The sequence below is a fragment of the Lutra lutra genome, chromosome 4 (genome assembly GCF_902655055.1).
Source record: "Lutra lutra chromosome 4, mLutLut1.2, whole genome shotgun sequence".
NCBI lineage: Eukaryota > Metazoa > Chordata > Mammalia > Carnivora > Mustelidae > Lutra > Lutra lutra.
In genome coordinates, this window is record NC_062281.1 from 96,448,919 (window position 1) to 96,466,870 (window position 17,952).

Below are 17,952 nucleotides of genomic sequence, written 5' to 3' on the forward strand. Positions count from 1 at the left end.
CATTTTATACCGGTAGACAAAGCACCTAACAAGATTCAACACCCATTCATGATTTAAAAAAAAACTCACAGTAAACTACAAGGAAATGTCTACAACCTAAAAAAGGGGATCTTCAAAAAACCTATAGCTAACATCATACTTAATGGTAAAAGACTAAATGCTTAACCCCTAAAGTTGAGATCAAGTATGTCCATTCTCACCATTTATTTTCAACAATGTACTGGAAGTCCTAACCAATGTAACAATACAAGAAAAAGAAATAAAAAGCATAAAAATCAAAAAGGAAAATGGAAAAGTACCTCTATTCACAGAGGACATTACTATGTATAAGGAGAATCCTAAGCCATCTAAAAAAGAAAAATCCACAAGAATAAATTACTTCAATAAAGTAACAGGGAAATAAGTTCAGAAAGCTAAAACCAAATATATTTCTATATGCTAATAAGCAATTCCATTTATATTAGCATCAAAAACATGAAATATTTCAGAACAAATGTAACAATATGTACAAGAATTATATACTGAGAACTATAAAAAACACTGCTGAGAAACCAAAGAAAACCTAAATAAGTGGAAACATGTAACATGTTCATGAACACTGGATATTGTTAATAATTCTTCCTAATACATCTACAGATTCAATAAGATCCCAATCAAATTCCAGCAACCTTCTATTTTCATAAAGAAGCTAATTCTAGGGCGCCTGGGTGGCTCAGTGGGTTAAGCCGCTGCCTTCGGCTCAGGTCATGATCTCAGGGTCCTGGGATCGAGTCCCACATCGGGCTCTCTGCTCAGCAAGAAGCCTGCTTCCCTCTCTCTCTCTCTCTCTGCCTGCCTCTCCATCTACTTGTGATCTCTCTCTGTCAAATAATAAATAAAATCTTTAATAAAAAAAAAAAAAAAAGAAGCTAATTCTAGAAAGGCAAAGGACCCAGAAATGCCAAAGCAATTTTTAAAAAGAACAAAGTTGGAGGATTTAACCTGACATCAAAGCTTACTATAAGTGTAAGAATTCAATAAAGGGTCCTTCTGGCATTAAGGGTTATGGAATAGGTATGAGTCCAGAAAGAGGCTCAACACCTACTGATTTTATCACTGGATCTTGAACAAAAGCGCCAAGATAATTCAAAAGGAAAAGGATAATCTTTTCAACAAATGATGCTGAAACAACTAGAATGCCCTATGGGCAAAAACTGAAGCACGGCCCTTACTTCAACACAATAAACAAAAAAATTAACCAGCAACAGATCACAGACAAAAGGTTAAAATTAAAACTAAAATATGTGCCCATACAAATACTTGTACACAAATGTTCACAGCAACTTTAACCATAACAGCCAAAAACTGGAACAACTGTTGAACAAATGTTCAACAGGTGAATAAATAAAACAAGTTATGATATACCCATATAATGGAATACTACTAAGGAAAAAATGACCTTCATGTGCAATCTACATAGGTTAATCTCAAAAAAATTATGCCACACAAAAGCTCAGAAACAAAATATCACATACTTTCATACTTTATGATTCCATTTGACTGAAACTCTAAAAAAGACAAACAACCTATAATAACTAAAAGTAGATCAGTGTTTGCCTGTGACCAAGGAATCGGGTGTACTGACCAGAGAGGGGCACAAGAAAAACGTTCTGAGATTATAAATATCTTGATAATAGTTGTTATACAGGTATATACAGCTGTCAAAACCCATCAACAAGCATACTCTTAAAATAGGTACATTTATTTTTTACAAAATCATGTCTCAAAAACCTCATTTTTTTAATATTTTATTTGGCAGAGAGAAAAAAGAGCACAAAGCAGAGGAAGCAGCAGGCAGAGGGAGAAAGAGAAGCAGGCTCCCTCCTGAGCAGAGAGCCCAGCATGGGACTGGGATCATGACACGACCTGAACTAAAGGCAAATGTTTAACCAGCTAAGCCACCCAGGCGCCCTTCACCTATTTTTTCTATTTATCACTGTATTTTGAAATACAGTCTATAGGGCTAGTTCTTAATTTCTTTTTCTTTTTTTTTTAAAGATTTTATTTATTTATTTGACAGAGAGAAATCACAAGTAGGCAGAGAGGCAGGCAGAGAGAGAGGAGGAAGCAGGCTCCCTGCTGAGCAGAAAGCCTGATGTGGGGCTCGAACCCAGGACCTGGGATCATGACCTGAGCCGAAGGCAGCGGCTTAACCCACTGAGCCACCCAGGCGCCCCTAGTTCTTAATTTCTAAAAAAGGTTTAGGTATGTACCATATTCCCCTACAGTTAACGATAATTTAGCTCTTTTATGCCACTACCTCAACATATACTTCCCCACTTATATTTCTCTGACCCACATCCTCCCAATGTAATTAACATGTTTTTCTTGTAATTATTATATTACCTTGTGCAACTTTTGTTTGTCCGGCTTTTAATTACTTATCTGAGGGTTTGGGGTTTTGTTTGTTTACTTAAGTTTTTAATGTAACAATTCTGAATTTACTTCCAAATTATAGTTGAGCTTCAAAACCTGTCTCAGTATATAATCCAACACATCAGTTCCATTTTATTCTGATATATCCTTCCTGAAGCTCTCTATCCCTCCTGTTCTGACCTCGACTTCTGTTCTCTCCGCCTGAAGCACAGCAGTCACTCTGCTGAGTCCCTTATTCAGAATCCTGAGAATGCCCTTCCTTTCTCTCTCTAGTGACAGATCCCTTGTTGCCAAAATCTCCTCTTCCTATTTTTGTGCTGAAGCATATTTTTCAGTAGCAATCTGAGAAAATGACTAAATTTACCCTCAGATTTGATTCACAATTTGGCTGAATATATAATTTTCTAAGCCATTGCTCCACTCTCTTCCAGTTTCCAATATTATGGTTGAGGAATCTGAGGTGCCATTAAATACAATCCCATCTTTTGAGCGGAACCTTTTTTTCTCCTCTGTAAATTTTTAGGATCTGTTTTTGAATGCCTGTTTTTCTAAAATTTCAGAAGGAATCTTTTTTTTTTTTTTCCTGTTTTTTTGCTCATTGTTGTTCCATGTCTGGTAGGTCCTTTCAATCCCTAAGACCCACATTCTTTAGCTTCAGCCAGTTTTCTTAAATTGACTTCTTCTCATCTATTTTCCTCATCTAATCACTTGTTAAATGTTCCTGACTAATCTTACCTTCTTGTTTGCTCAATCTCTTTCTTGTTCTATTGAGAGATATGCTCAATTTTATCTTCCAACTCTTCTACTGAATTTCAAAATTACATTTTTTAATTTCTAAGAGCTCCTTCATATTCTATAAATGTTCCTTTTCATAACTTCCTGTTCTCATGAGTTCCATTTTTTGTCATGCCAATGACAATTTTTCTTTCTTTTTTGGTCCACCCCGTATTGTTTCTATATTCTCTGAATTCCTGAATTCTTCCATCTGTTTTTTTTTTCTAATGTAAGCAGCTTTCCTGAAATGCCTGGTGATCTTTGGTTTGTTCTTCACATCAGAGGGAGGCACTTACAAGATAATTAAATGCTGTCAGTGAATGAGCCAAACTTGAGCTGAGCCTCATCTTAGGGACCACAGGTGAAACCCAGGGGTTTTCACTGAGGAACACTGTAGATCTTTTCTCTTGGGCCAGTCTCCCCAGAGAAGTCTGTCCGTCTTCTGCTTATTGAATATAAAAACCTGGCTGCCAGAATTCGGAGAGTTGAGCAGGAGAAAGTGGTCTCAATATTCAGAACACTTTTCACTTATTCCCTCCACCCTGACCACCTTTTTTGTGTTTTCCCTCAGCCATAACTGGTATTCCCAAATCCACACCTCTTCTAATTTATCCCTCAAAAAGGTATAGTATACTTTAGTCTTCTGTTGGGAAGGGAAGACAGCAGCTAGGATGCCTAAGCTGGAGAACTGGAGATCTAGGAGTTACGAGCACTTTTTAAAATGTTCAAATAATCCCTTTCTAATGTTGTTTTATACCCCTTCCTTTAGAAGTAACCAATGTCTCTAATCCTTGAAACTTTCAGGTATTCCTCAGTTCACATCATCTTGCCTCTTGTTAGTTTCTTCCCCTATAAGCTTAAGGTTCAACTTTCTCTGCCTGCTAAGCCAGTGACCATAATGTTTAACAGGAGCCTACCTGTACAGGAGGTCTTAATATGTTTCATGTTGACTTGTAAGAACACTTGATATATGGATGTTAAAGGGTTAACTCACCAGGTCTAGGTTATCCAAACCCTGTAAGAAAGATGTGCCCTGTGCCAGACTCCTAGAAAATAACCACTAAATCTTATTATCCTGCCTTTTAGAGTACCTTCGTTTAAGTGTAGCCTTGGGCCATGTGAACAGTTTCTGTTTACAATGTGATTTATGGTGGGGGGCCTTGGGTCACATGATATCAGCCTGACCTCTTGGAGGTGTTAGAGAACTAAGGTCAGCCACGCCTACATAATGAACCTCAAATAAAAGCCCTGGACAGCAAGGTTCAGGTGGACTTCCCTGGTTGATGATACTTCCTTACCATACATCATTGCTGGGACAGTTAAACACTGTCCATACCACTCCACTGAAAGAGGACAGCTAGAAACTTGCATCTGGTATCTCCTGGACTCTGTCATTATGGGCCTTTCCTATTACTAATTTTAATCTGCATCCTACTGCTGCAATAAACCCAAACCATGAATACAACTGCTTTGCTGAGTTCTGGGAATACTTCTAGCAAATCACTGAGGCTGTGGTGGTCTTGGGAGTCCCCTAAACACACACTGTTATTTGAATTATTATGTACATAAGAAAGTGTTTCAATGAATTCTAATTACATCTAAAAACTAGCAGGTCATCTCAAAAAAACAAAAAACAAAAAACAAACAAAAAAAACTATCAATGTTTCTCAATACAGTCCAAAGAAAGTGCCTATAGCAGCCAGCACAGTAAGACAGTCTCCAGAGCTGAGGTAACATCAGAGTACAGCTCTAGTTTAATTCCATCAAGATCAAGGTTTCATAATAATTCATAAGGCCAAGCTTTAAGTACCTGCTAAGTCTTTCATAATCATTACTAGAATATTTCCAATAGATATTTAACTATTCAAACTAAACTTACCATCTTCTTTTATGATAAATAATCCCTTTGAAATATTGCTGATGCTGTTACAACCTGACAAAACCTTTTTCTTCACAGGCAGTACTTATCAAAATCAGCAAGAGTTCTAATTAACAAAACTTAACTGTAGTATTCACTAAATTCCACCCCCTCCCTACACACACACACACACACACACACACCATACTACGGCATTCTCTTTACCCTCCAAGTAATTCCTAGAATAACAATTTGAAAGACTTCTGAGACTAAACATTTAAAGAATCCTGAAGTCAATCGTTCCCCATTCTTTAATCTTTTGAGACTCTTTGGAGGATATCTGCAGTATGGGCGAAGGGTTAGATGACCTATACTTTAAAAGATGGCAGATAAAATGCTAATTTTTCAGAGGCATGTTTATGAGGAGATTTGCATAGCATCTAACAGAGTCCCTTGTAACTGAACACTTCAGAAATTTCTTATTCAATGATAATTATTTACAGATCTATTCTATATTATTTATAAAATGTTGAATATCAAAAGCTCCCTCAACAGAGTGGTATAATGATCCAAACAACATTATATCAAAATTTCAAGTGTCCAATAATTATCTTATAATCCCTATTAAGAAAGATTATTGCCAACTTGGAATCTGAACTATGAGCATGACCCCAAAACAAACAAGAACAAAGTATGACACCATAGATGATACAAATGTATATACATTTAAATCCAGTCAAATACCATAACCTCTCCACATCATAAATCTTGTTTTATTACCTCTTTAATTTTTTCCCTTTTCTTTCTTATGTCATTATCTTCTGGGTCTCCACCATTTATTCCTATTAGATTTGGTATAGGGACTGGTGGCAGTGGCTTCTTCTCTTTTGCCTTCATCTCTTGGACTACCTTATTTTTCTCTGTCTGAATTTCTGCCCGAATTTCCTCTCTTGACTTTTTTAATTTTTCTTTTGCTTCTTCCAAGGCCTTCTCGTGATCTGCTCGAATTTTATTTCTCAAACGTTCCTCTTCTTCCCTATAAGAGAATAAAAAAAGGTCTGGTAAGAATGATCCTTAAGAACTTTAATCTTTGAACCTAAAATTTAAAGTTTCCTGAGCCAAACCCTGTTAGATGTTTCCTACTACAGCCATTAAAAGGTAAGGATGATCTGTGAGAGAGACTCAGATATATCTGCCCAAACAGGATAAATATAACTTATGAGCCCTGGATGCTGAAGACCAAACACTTTACAAGGTGGAAGAAGAGGGAACCTAGAAGGAAAGTTACAATTGCAGGAGCAGTGAGAACAGAGCAAAGAACAATCAGTAACTTATCAAAAGACATGAAGAAAGAAAAGGGAGGGGAAAGAGGGAAAAAAAAAGAGCAAAAAACAAGACGGGGGAGAGAAAATTAAAATAGAATTAAGTATGGGGAAGGGACAAAAATATAAATACAGGGTCAGGGAAAGAGATAAGTGGAAAAGAGAAGATCTAGGGAAATTTTTCATTATTATTATTAGTACATGATATGCTTCTAAACTTTTATATTTGAAAATCCTACAGATCTTAACACAATTCCCAAGTGTTGTGGGAATTGAGAGAACAGATTCCAATTCAGTAGGTCTCTATGAAACCCATGACTGTGTCTTATGAAGAGCTCCTCTGATGAATTCTGGTATGCACACAGGTTTGGACACCACAACCGCAGTGGACACCGACAGGGTTTTCTACCCTGGCCTACTTTTGTGAGAGCTCAATCTTCTCTCCACTTCTACCCCCATCCACATGAATGAATACAGGAGTGGTAGTTACTGTATTCTACATCAGCCAATGATGACTGCTCTAAGGGTAAATATCTCAGTAGTCACCAGAGTCAACTCTCTAGAAATTCAATTCAAACTCTGCCAGACCTACGACATTGCTGGTGGAAACAGAAAATGGTACAGCCAGTTTCTTAAGAAATTAAGTATGTAACTACCACAAAATTCAGCAACTACACTGGAAATTTATCCCGGCAAAGTGAAGGTGTATGTTCATACAAAAACCTATTCATAAGCCCATCACAAAAGGACAAGTACTATATGATTCCACTTACGTGAGATATTTAGGATAACCAAAATACTACAGAGTAGAATGGTGGTTGCCAGAGGATGGGGGGAGAAAGGGAAATGGGAAGTCACTGTTTTAATGGGTAGAGCTTCAGTTTTGCAAGATCAAGAGTTCTGGAGATGGTCACACAACAATACGAGTGCATTTAATACCAACACACTGTACACTTAAAATTAGCTAAAGTCATAAGTGTTATGTGTATCGTACCACAATTTCTAAAAAAACTGGAGGGGAAATCCTATACAGAAATGTTTATAATGACTTTACCCATAATAGGCAAAAACTGGAAACCACTGAGGTATCCTTCACCAAATAAATAAACAAACTACTGTTTATGATGTGGTCTAGCCACACTATGGAATACTACTCAAAATAAAAAGAAACTATTCATACACACTTGAATGAATTTCAAAGGTATTACTCCATGAATGAAAGAAGCCCATCTCAAAACATTACATTCCACTTTATTCCTTTTACATGACATTCTCAAAAAGACAAAAATCTAAGGATGGTGAGTATGTCAGTGGTTGCCAGGAAGTATGGATGGGGGAGAATTAACTATAAAGGAATAACACATAAGAGAGTTTTGGGGGATGAAAGCAATGTTATGTAATCCAATTATAGTGATTATGGGAATACAAATATGTGTTTAAAAATCACAGAATATCCAGAGAAAAATATCAGTTTACAGTCTAATATTAAAAATAAAATGTTGGGGCGCCTGGGTGGCTCAGTGGGTTAAGCCGCTGCCTTCGGCTCAGGTCATGATCTCAGGGTCCTGGGATCCAGCCCCGCATCAGGCTCTCTGCTCAGCAGGGAGCCTGCTTCCTCCTCTCTCTCTGCCTGCCTCTCTGCCTACTTGTGATCTCTCTCTGTCAAATAAATAAATAAAATCTTTAAAAATAAATAAATAAATAAATAAATAAAATGTTAAATGTTTAGAGAAAAAACTGGATTGCTAGCAGTAAAAAGGGGCTGATGAGGGAAACAGGAGAGAACACCAGATACAGGGCAAACACAGAGGCACCTGAAGGCAGGGAGAAAGAATCCACGGGGCCTCCAGACAGAGTGGAGGTGGGAAAATTGCAGTCTTTTGGCAAGGATAAGCCAAAGCTAGCCCGTGAGTGAATTAATGAGCAATTCTGGGCTGCTCCGTTCAGGAAACTCGGGCAAAAAAGGGCATCATCCGCCTTCCAAACCGCCCCCCTCTCCTTACCAACAGAGAAACACTGTGCCCAGCCCACAAATAATGCGTCTACGTCAACCAAGTCTTTCTCAAATGCCCCTGCAGCTAGGGGTGATCACACAACCCTATTCCAACCACAGAGGCAAAGGAGGACTACTAGGAAATAATTTCCTTCTGGAATTAAAAAATGGACAGAACCATTTGAGAAAAGGGCCTGTGAGCTACTAAGACCAAACCTACCGAAATACCTACTCCTATCTTCAGCTGTGGTTGTGATGCCTAAAACTGTGACAGCCATTTTGCAGGCAAAAGGCCTAGGGATAAATGGCCAACATGGTTCAGGAAAAGAAAAGAAAGACGTAAAGTGCTACTGCTATCGTTAGGTTGCTACCAGGGCCTTCAACTGCCAGTCTCCAGATTTCCGGCTCTGTGGAGCTGAACCAGTTAGGTGTTCTGTCACTTCCATCTGAGAATGTTCCCAACTCCCTCACTCAGTGAGCAAACAATGCACATAGAGTGAGGAAAGCAGAAGGCCTGGGACTAAGTCCCAAAGAAGAGTACCATCAAACAGGAAGGACTGGTTCTTTCAAGGACAGTTTCTGCCTGATGAGTGGGAGAGACTCCGTCAGGAACAATGCTTCCCCTTTCTAGCTCCAAGCACCATGTTACCATTGAAAGGCACATGGAAGCCCCCACCATGTTTGCAATGGCTCACCTGGGCATCACTTTAGAAGCACCCTCATGCACCAGCAAACCTCCACAAACAGCTGGGGATTACATGTCGCCTTCTCGAGCCCATCCTAAGGGCCACAATACATTCGATGTCCCTCTCCAAAGCTTCACAATGCACATGGGTATTTCAAAGGCTCTGCGAAGTTCTGCAATAAAGGTGCCTAGCATAATACTGCCCAACCTTTTTTAGTCACAATCCCCCTTCTAGCACACCCCTTTTAGCATGCCATGAAACACTGTCATAAATGAATGTCCTCAAACTATGCCATCAACCAACTAAGGCTTTGGTAGAACCCGCCACTTTTTCGCTGTGTGATATTAGATGTGTATCACCTCTCTGAAGCTCCTTTTCCCATCTGTGAAGAGTATCCCCACCAACCTTGCAAGACTGTTGTGAGGAATGGATGAGATGACACAGGAGTCTAAGAGTACAGAGAAGTCCTTATCAACACAAGTTTCCTTCCTTCCCTCACCACCTATCCTCTTCCTCACCACACACACACACACACACAGAGCCATTTAATGATCTGGGATAACATCGGTGTCCTCAGACACCAGGGACCAACACCCAGGGACACCTTGCAACTTTTCAGCATCCCTGCACTGAATGACATAACACTTATGGGCAAACCCACAAGGATTTAGAGGGCACCAAATGCTCTTAAAATGTGGCGAGCCTCCTGCAGAACTAGCAGAGAGCTATGCCCTCTCTTTTCCATCCCTGACTCCTTTGCCCATATGCCCATAACGGCAGCTGGGGCCTTCAAGATCACCTTAGAAATAAAAGGCACAATGAGCATGAGTACCGGGAAGCCCATTTTCATTTACTATTTTTACTAATTAAATGCTAGTATCAATTATTTCTCTAAAAGCAAAGAAGTATATTTGAGAGCAACACGTATATGTAAACAATCTTCAGATTACACAATTATTTTTAAAAATTAAAAAACTGAACCATCTAAATTTTAGTACTCTATAAGAAAGCCCCCAGTCACTTTACCCCACTTTTGTTATTGTTATGACATCCAAACGTTGTTCAGCAGAACCTATACTGTTGCAATACTTGTGCAGTCTCATTCAGAAATATTTTGAAAACCTAGGGGCGCCTGGGTGGCTCAGTGGGTTAAAGCCTCTGCCTTCAGTTCAGGTCATGATCCCAGGGTCCTGGGATTGAGCCTCACATCAGGCTCTCTGCTTGGCAATGAGCCTGATTCCTCCTCTCTCTCTCTGCCTGCCTCTCTGCCTACTTGTGATCTCTGTCAAATAAATAATAAACTCTTAAAAAAAAAAAAACCTAAAGATCTGTAAATTTGCGTCTGTCCCTCAAAATAATTTTTTGTTTAGCAGTTTAGTGAATACAATCAGCATGGACTAACCACCATAACCTGGAATTCAAAGAAAGACCAGTCTAGTCCTCAACAGGAACTCCGGAGTCCCAAGGAACTGAGCTAGATCTCCCATTAACTGGGTGCCGAGAAGAGTCATTTTATAGTTGAGGACAAAAGCACCTAAGGTAAAAGTACTTAATCCAAAGGCCAGGAGACAATTCTCTTTCCAGCTCTGCCCCAACTTACTCTGCAATCTGACACAAATCATTTAAAAACCCACAAGATCAGTACTTTCTGGGTAAACACATATTAATACTACCCCGACTACACCACTTTGGCTACTGGTATCCAAGGTAAGTAGAAGTACTTCATAAAATGTAACCATTAATTATATCAAACACCCTAATCTCTCTGATAGTTTTCTTCTCTCTATATACACATATCAAATTTTTATTTTCATTTTAGTCTCCTTTCAAGGGGCTCCTCAAATTTTTAGTGGCCAAATTTCCAGATCTGCCATTACACCAGCTAAATCAACTCTTTTGGATGTTTATTTTCACTTAGTTGATCTTTTACTTATGTATTTTGAAGATTTTTTGTAACTTTGATATCTTCAACAGATATCAACGTTGAACTTGCACCTGTATATGTTTCCTTTACCTTTCCATCAGTGCCTGGTATCTTTCTGTGCAGTAAACAATCTGGCCCCCTCCAAAGAGAAGTCTGGCCTTTATCCTCAACTTCTGGGAGGTTATCTTTCATATCTGACTAAAGCATTCTTCTTCATGGTGAGTGCTGGTCATACCCAATCTTAGGATGGGGCTGGCCACATCTGAGAGTCCTAGAGTTAGGGCAAGCCACACTAGAACCACCAACTATATGACTTTGGGTGAGGGTTCTGGGTAAAAGAGTTTCACTGAGAATGAGTTAAATCATGTGGGCAATCAATTAATTGTGCCTATTTAATAAAGCCTCAATAAAAACTCTGAATACCTGGTTAGCAATATGTACTGGCAAACTCTGGGGGGAGAAGACACTAGAAGCTCCACATCTGGAAACTTCCTGGACTTTACCCAATGTGCTTCCTCCTTTGGCTGACTGTAAACTCTATCCTCTCCGTATGATCTACAATCCTTCCGTGAGTATAACAGCTTTCAGTTAAGCTCTATGACTGCTAGCAAATTACCAAGCCTGAGGGTGGTTGTGGGAGATCCCTGAAATTGCAGGTGGTGTCAGAAGTGAGGTAGTCTTGTGGAGAGATGGGACTTCAACTTTGAAGTTGTGCTAACTCTGGGCACCTTCCAAGGTTTCCAATAAAATCCAGTCTTACATATACTGGTTCTCATGAAATCTGAAATTGCTTTCTATCAATTACATCTTAATGTGTAATATTTAACTCACTTTTTGATACCCTATACATAATATAAGGTTTTATTGTTGTTGTTTTGTTTTTGTTTTGTCCTTCCATGCACCCTTGGTCCTTGAAAAGCAAAGGCAAATGACAACAGCTGTTGTGGCTTAAATCATATAAGACATTGGTTTAGTCAATGACTTAGATTATCTTATTTAATTCTCACACCAATTTATGAGGTACCCTCTATTAAGCACTGTTCACCATCTTATTAGAAAAATACTATGGCACAAAGAGAAAAATTAAGTAATTTGTTCAGGGTCATAGAGCTAGTAAGTTGAGAGGCTAGACACAAGCATATGCATTTTGACTTCTTACACATTTATGCAAATAGCACCTTTCATGTAAGAAATGAATTGTATTTAAGACTGTCTCTTACTGTGTAGATACAAACACAATTTCTCAATCTTTCCTCCCTTTTTCTTTCATCCTATAGCCCTCACTTTTTAGCTAAACACATGCTCCTGATAAAAATAAAATCTATTTCTCAGCCTCCCTTACTGAAACTGCCCTATAGAATTTGTGTGATCACAAATAAGCTTTTATCTTGCTTAAGCCACTGTTGTTTTGTGACTTTCATGCTTGGTAAAATGACCTAATATTAACTGAACTACTCACTCTCCAACCTAAATGTTCTCTTTCCCTGAGGCTTTCATTAGTATCTGAGGGCTGATTTTCCAGAAAGAAACTAACCAGGTGATAAATTTCCCTCTCCAATTAGAGTACTAAAATAAGTCATGTTTGGAAACATTCTGAAGGGCAAATACAATCCTCAATTACATAAGGATACATAAAATTACACTGAAGTCTTGTTTGGCAAAGATTGAGGCAGATATACGAATACTCTCTCCCCCTCTATGCTTCACCTAAGAAACATGAAGTCTCATCCATCCTTAAAAATAAATCAATATAAACTTCCCTCAAAACTGCCTGTGCCACCTTTACCGTGCCCCCCTTCCATCACTGTACTTTTTCAAAAGCACTACACTTGCCATTTCTACTTTCCTTAACCTCACATCACGCTTCTATCCATCACAGTTAAAAACTGATAACCAAGTTTATCCATCCTTTGAAACCACCTCTTCCTCACACTTGCCTTTCCAACAAACTGATCACTGGCTTTACCACAACCAGTTGGCCCAAAAAATGTCATATTCCATCCCCACTTCTGTTCTCACTCTATGTACTCTTCCTAGTCAACATCAACCAACTGTATTTTCTCAACTATTATATATACGTTTCTGTGTATATACATATATGTATATACACACACACACACACATATATATATATAACCTGGGAAAGGCTGACTATGTGTGTGTGTGTGTGTATACATACATATACATATATACATACATATATACATATATACACATATATACATATATATACACATGTATACACACACACACAGTCAGCATTTCCCAGGTTACTAAGTACTCCAAATCCAAATTCTAACAATATGGAAGACAATGCCATCGACTATTTGCCAGTTCAACATGTCCAAAACAGAACTGAATGATTACTATGGAAAAGGGACAATCACAGGCTAAGTTCATTCACAAACACAGATTTTTTTTTCTTTTTAAAAATATCAGCAAAGTTAACAACAATAATAAAACATGGAAAAAATAATTCATAACTAATTATGATCAGTTATAATCATAACTTACTCCAGAAACAATAGCTTAACATTAGAAAATTCCATCCATTAATTTACCTATTATTAAAGAATAAAATTATGTAAATCACTCAGTAGAAACAGAAAAGTAAAGTGATAAAATTCAATATCCATTCCTGATTTTAAAACCTTAGAGCAAGGGGCGTCTGGCTGGCTCAGTCAGTAAGGCCTGCAACTCTTGTTCTTAGAGCTGTAATTCAAATCCCACCTTGGGCAGAGGAGATTACTTAAAAAATAAAATCTTTAAAAAAATAAAACCTTATAGCAAAGGAGAAAAGAGACCTTTTTCAACCTAATCCAAAACCTAGAGCAAATAGCAATCTTAAGAGTGAAACCTTAGGGGTGCCTGGGTGGCTCAGTGGGTTAAAGCCTCTGCCTTCGGCTCAGGTCATGATCCCAGGGTCCTGGGATCGAGCCCCGCATCGGGCTCTCTGCTCAGCAGAGAGTCTGCTTCCTCCTCTCTCTCTCTACCTGCCTCTCTGCCTACTTGTGATCTCTGTCAAATAAATAAATAAAATCTTTAAAAAAAAAAAAAAGAGTGAAACCTTAGAAGCAGTCCCTTCAAAATGAGGGAAATTCGTAAGAAAGCTCACCATCCAAACTTTATTTGATTGTACTATATGTCTTAGCCAGCAAAGTAAAAGATGATGAAAATGTTAAGAAAAAGTTCAAAGTCTTCTGTCATAGATAATATGATTTATACATAGGAAACCCAAAGAACCTACAAATTATCAGAAATAGAGTGCAGCAAGGAAGGGAAGGAAATGAACAGAAAGCAGGCACCCAATAAACATCACTGCCTTTTCTTTCTACCCTTTTTGGGTCTCACCTTTCTAGACTCCAAGCATTCAAACTTCCACTGATACATTCTTTTCTCTTAAGGTAAAGCCACTATTTACATCAGCTTTCATTCACACCCATTATTTCACTGCTAAGATTTCCAGGCCGTGTCTTCCAATTTAGATTTAAGAAGCATAAAAGCCCTTAAAGACTTTATCAGATAACTTTTCTAAAGCATTAAAAGTGAGGAATTTTGCGACAGTGACTCTTACTAATCTCCAAATTTTAATAACCCTATGAGCGGACTAAAAAACGTGCTGAATGAATCAAAAACATAATGCTATATTCCAAAAGATAAATGACAATGACCTATATGATGGCCTTTTAAAAAAAAAAAATTTAAGATTTTATTTATTTGAGAGAGAGACAGAGCACAAGTGGGGGAAGAGGGAGGATGAGGGGCAGAGAGAGAGGGAAAAGCAGACTGCCCGTTAAGCAGGGAGCCTAACCCAGGGCTCAGTCCCAAGATCCTGATTCCAGGACCCTGAGATCATGACCTGGGCCACGGCAGCCACCCAACCAACTGAGCCACCCATGTCTCCCATGATGGCTTTGTTCTTAATTATAAAATACTAACCTTTCAAACATCCTATATTTTAAAAACACTCTAAAGAAACTTCAGGATCCAAGAAAGCACAAAAAAATCTGTGAGGTGATTATGTAAATAGCTATTAGTGCACAATCACAGGCCAAGAATGGTTTTAGGAAACAACCACAAGATACTCAGCAAGAGGTACAAAATATACTAGAATAACAATATTCTACCAGGCTTAGTGACAAGTGCCTAGAAGAATTTAAGACCTTCCAAAAAGAAATGTCACTGCTTCAAGGTCATAAAGGTTGAACTCCTTAAACTCAAGCTAACCAAGAGATAAAACCATGCTAATTATTTTCCAAGGGTTATTCACAAATATGGTGTAGGATAATTCTTCACAGCAAATGAATGCACTCTATGTGCACAGAACACATTACCATACAAATGACAAAGAACTTTCTGAATGTTACTCTTTTAAGCTAAACTGTGTACCTTCTGGTGTACTGATTTGTAGTTAAGAACCAAAAAGCATGAATTCTATCACATTTAGGTTCCCTATTCCATAAGTGAATCCATTCTTAAGAAAACACATTAAAAGGAAAGCCCAACTGTTCATCAGTACAAATGGTCAGTCACCTGAAAAAAACTGAAAGAGATTCAAAGTGAAACAAAATTCCCCAAGAAATCCAATGACCCTCAAGTCTCCATACCAAATCTACTTACTTTGGTCATGTGCACCCATATAATACCAAGTTCTTTCATGTTCCCATTTTAATAACGCAGCTCATGAACCATCAACACAACTCACTGTCTCTATCTTAAATTTGGTCAAATATAGGTCATCCATATGGTCATCAAAAAGAAATTGTTTACAACAGAGAACTGTTATAGACCAATCTGACTACATTTTAGGGAATTTTAGTTTGAGTTAATGGTAATTTCAGATTAAATCACTAGTTATCAGTCACTGAATTAATTTCAGCTTAACTCAATAATAATAAACATTTACCAAATGTGAGGGGCACTGAGCTAGGTGTAGGGAATACAAAGAAAAATAAAATATTATTTGCCCACAGGAGTTAAGAATCCAGTAAAAATGCGAACTAAGTAAATATAAATTGAGCAGATCACAAAAACGTGAATAACTACAGGTGGTATACCAGGGACTGTAGGTTAGACTGAAGTAGTAAGATATCCCCAGAAAAGGTATTCTCTAAGCACACAAGTATACCTTGAGAACATTTACATAGGAAAACAGCTTAGAAATACATGATCTTCAGGGTACCTGGGTGGCTCAGTTGGTTAAGCGTCCTGACTCTTGGTTTTGGTTCAGATCACTATCTCTGGGTCGTGGGATTGGGCCTGAGGCCCGCATTAGGCTCTGCTTGGGATTCTCTCTCCCTTCCCCCTCTGCCCCTCCCTGTCCCTCTCTAAAATGAATAAAAATAAATATTGGGAGTAAAAGAAAAAAGAAATGCAATATCTCCAAATCCAAATTAAAATGAAAAACATGAGTTTGACAGGCAGATCAAGAAAATAAGAGCATGCTAGGCACAGAAGGGATAGTATGTAAAGATATGGAAGAAGTGACCTGACACCCCAGTTAGCAAATAAGTTGCTGTATCCACTAAATGATAGTGTGTGTGGTAGGAGGTGGTATGGTACAGTAGAGTAAAACAGACTGGACATAACAAGGAAGCTGGAGAAGACAAAATCTTAATCATGAAGAGAGCTTGCATTGCATCCTGATGACAAAAGGAAGCCACTGAAGGACTTCTACTTGAAAATGGCATACCTCTAACTTAAATTTTAAAAACAAAAAAACAACGCCTCCGGAGGACTAATGTGGGGGAAAGGGAGTTAGGAAGGAAGATGAAACAGGAAATGGGAGTTAGGAGGTCACCCAAGCAAAAAATGTTAAGGACCTAATAAAAATCCATCTAAAGTAGATATGGAGGGGTGCCTGGGTGGCTCAGTGGGTTAAAGCCACTGCCTTCAGATCCTGGAATCGAGCCCCGCATCAGGCTCTCTGCTCAGCAAGGAGCATGCTTCCCTTCCTCTCTCTCTCTCTGCCTGCCTCTCTGCCTACCTGTGATCTCTGTCAAATAAATAAATAAAATCTTAAAAAATAAATAAATAAAGTAGATATGGAGAAGCGGGACTAAATATCAGAGACCTTAGAAAGGCAGGACCAATAATAAGGTTAAGTAAGTGATTAAACATGAATGGGAAAAGGGAGTTATAGGACAGGTTTTTCACTCTACTGACTGGATAAAAAGGGGTAAGCATTAACAGAAACTAGAGAAAAAGTTGACTTGGAGTAAAGGAAAAAGTGAGAAAGAAATTAGTTAGTATGGTTTTACACACGCTGTGTTTAAAAAGCCAACAAAGCAGGGGCGCCTAGGTGGCTCAGTGGGTTAAGCCTTTGGCTCAGGTCACGATCTCAGGGTCCTGGAATTGAGCCCCGCATCGGGCTCTCTGCTCAGCAGGGAGACTGCTTCCCTTCCTCTCTCTCTGCCTGCCTCTCTGCCTACTTGTGACCTCTGTCTGTCAAATAAATAAATAAAATCTTTAAAAAAAAAAAAAAAGCCAACAAAGCAAGCAGATTAAGATCTCCAGGGCTTTCGACATGCATTCAGAAAATCATCAGCCTATAGGAGGAGCCAGCTCCCACCTAACTGTCCACTTATATGGGTGAATTTTATGGTATGGAAAGTAAACGTCATAAAGATGTTTATTAAAAAGCAGGAGCAGTTATGCAGATATCAGCTAGTAGTTTGCAGAGCAGGGATAAAGAGGGTTTTATTATAATAACAGGGTCAATACATCAAGAGAATATAGCAAGAGAATATAAAAGAATGTAAACATCACACATCAGAGGGTTTCAAAATATATGAAGCAAAACTGACAGGAAAAAAAAGGAAAAACAGACAAATCCACAGCATATTAGGCAAATCCAACACCCTTCACTCAATAACTGATAAAAAAAGAAGGAAAATCAGTAAGAACATAAAAGACAATACAGCATCAATCAACCTGACCTAAATAACATTTATAAAAACACACTACCCAACAGCAGCAAA

At 38.4% G+C, this 17,952-nt stretch overlaps 1 protein-coding gene across 1 annotated transcript in view; it reads right to left on the reverse strand.

Moving 5' to 3' along the window:
• The window catches only part of MAN1A2 (mannosidase alpha class 1A member 2), a 204,382-nt gene that overhangs the window by 147,247 nt on the left and 39,183 nt on the right, over window positions 1-17,952 (reverse strand). Inside the window, 1 exon segment of the mRNA XM_047724606.1 lies at window positions 5,828-6,087. Coding sequence (XP_047580562.1) covers window positions 5,828-6,087 — 260 coding nt within the window.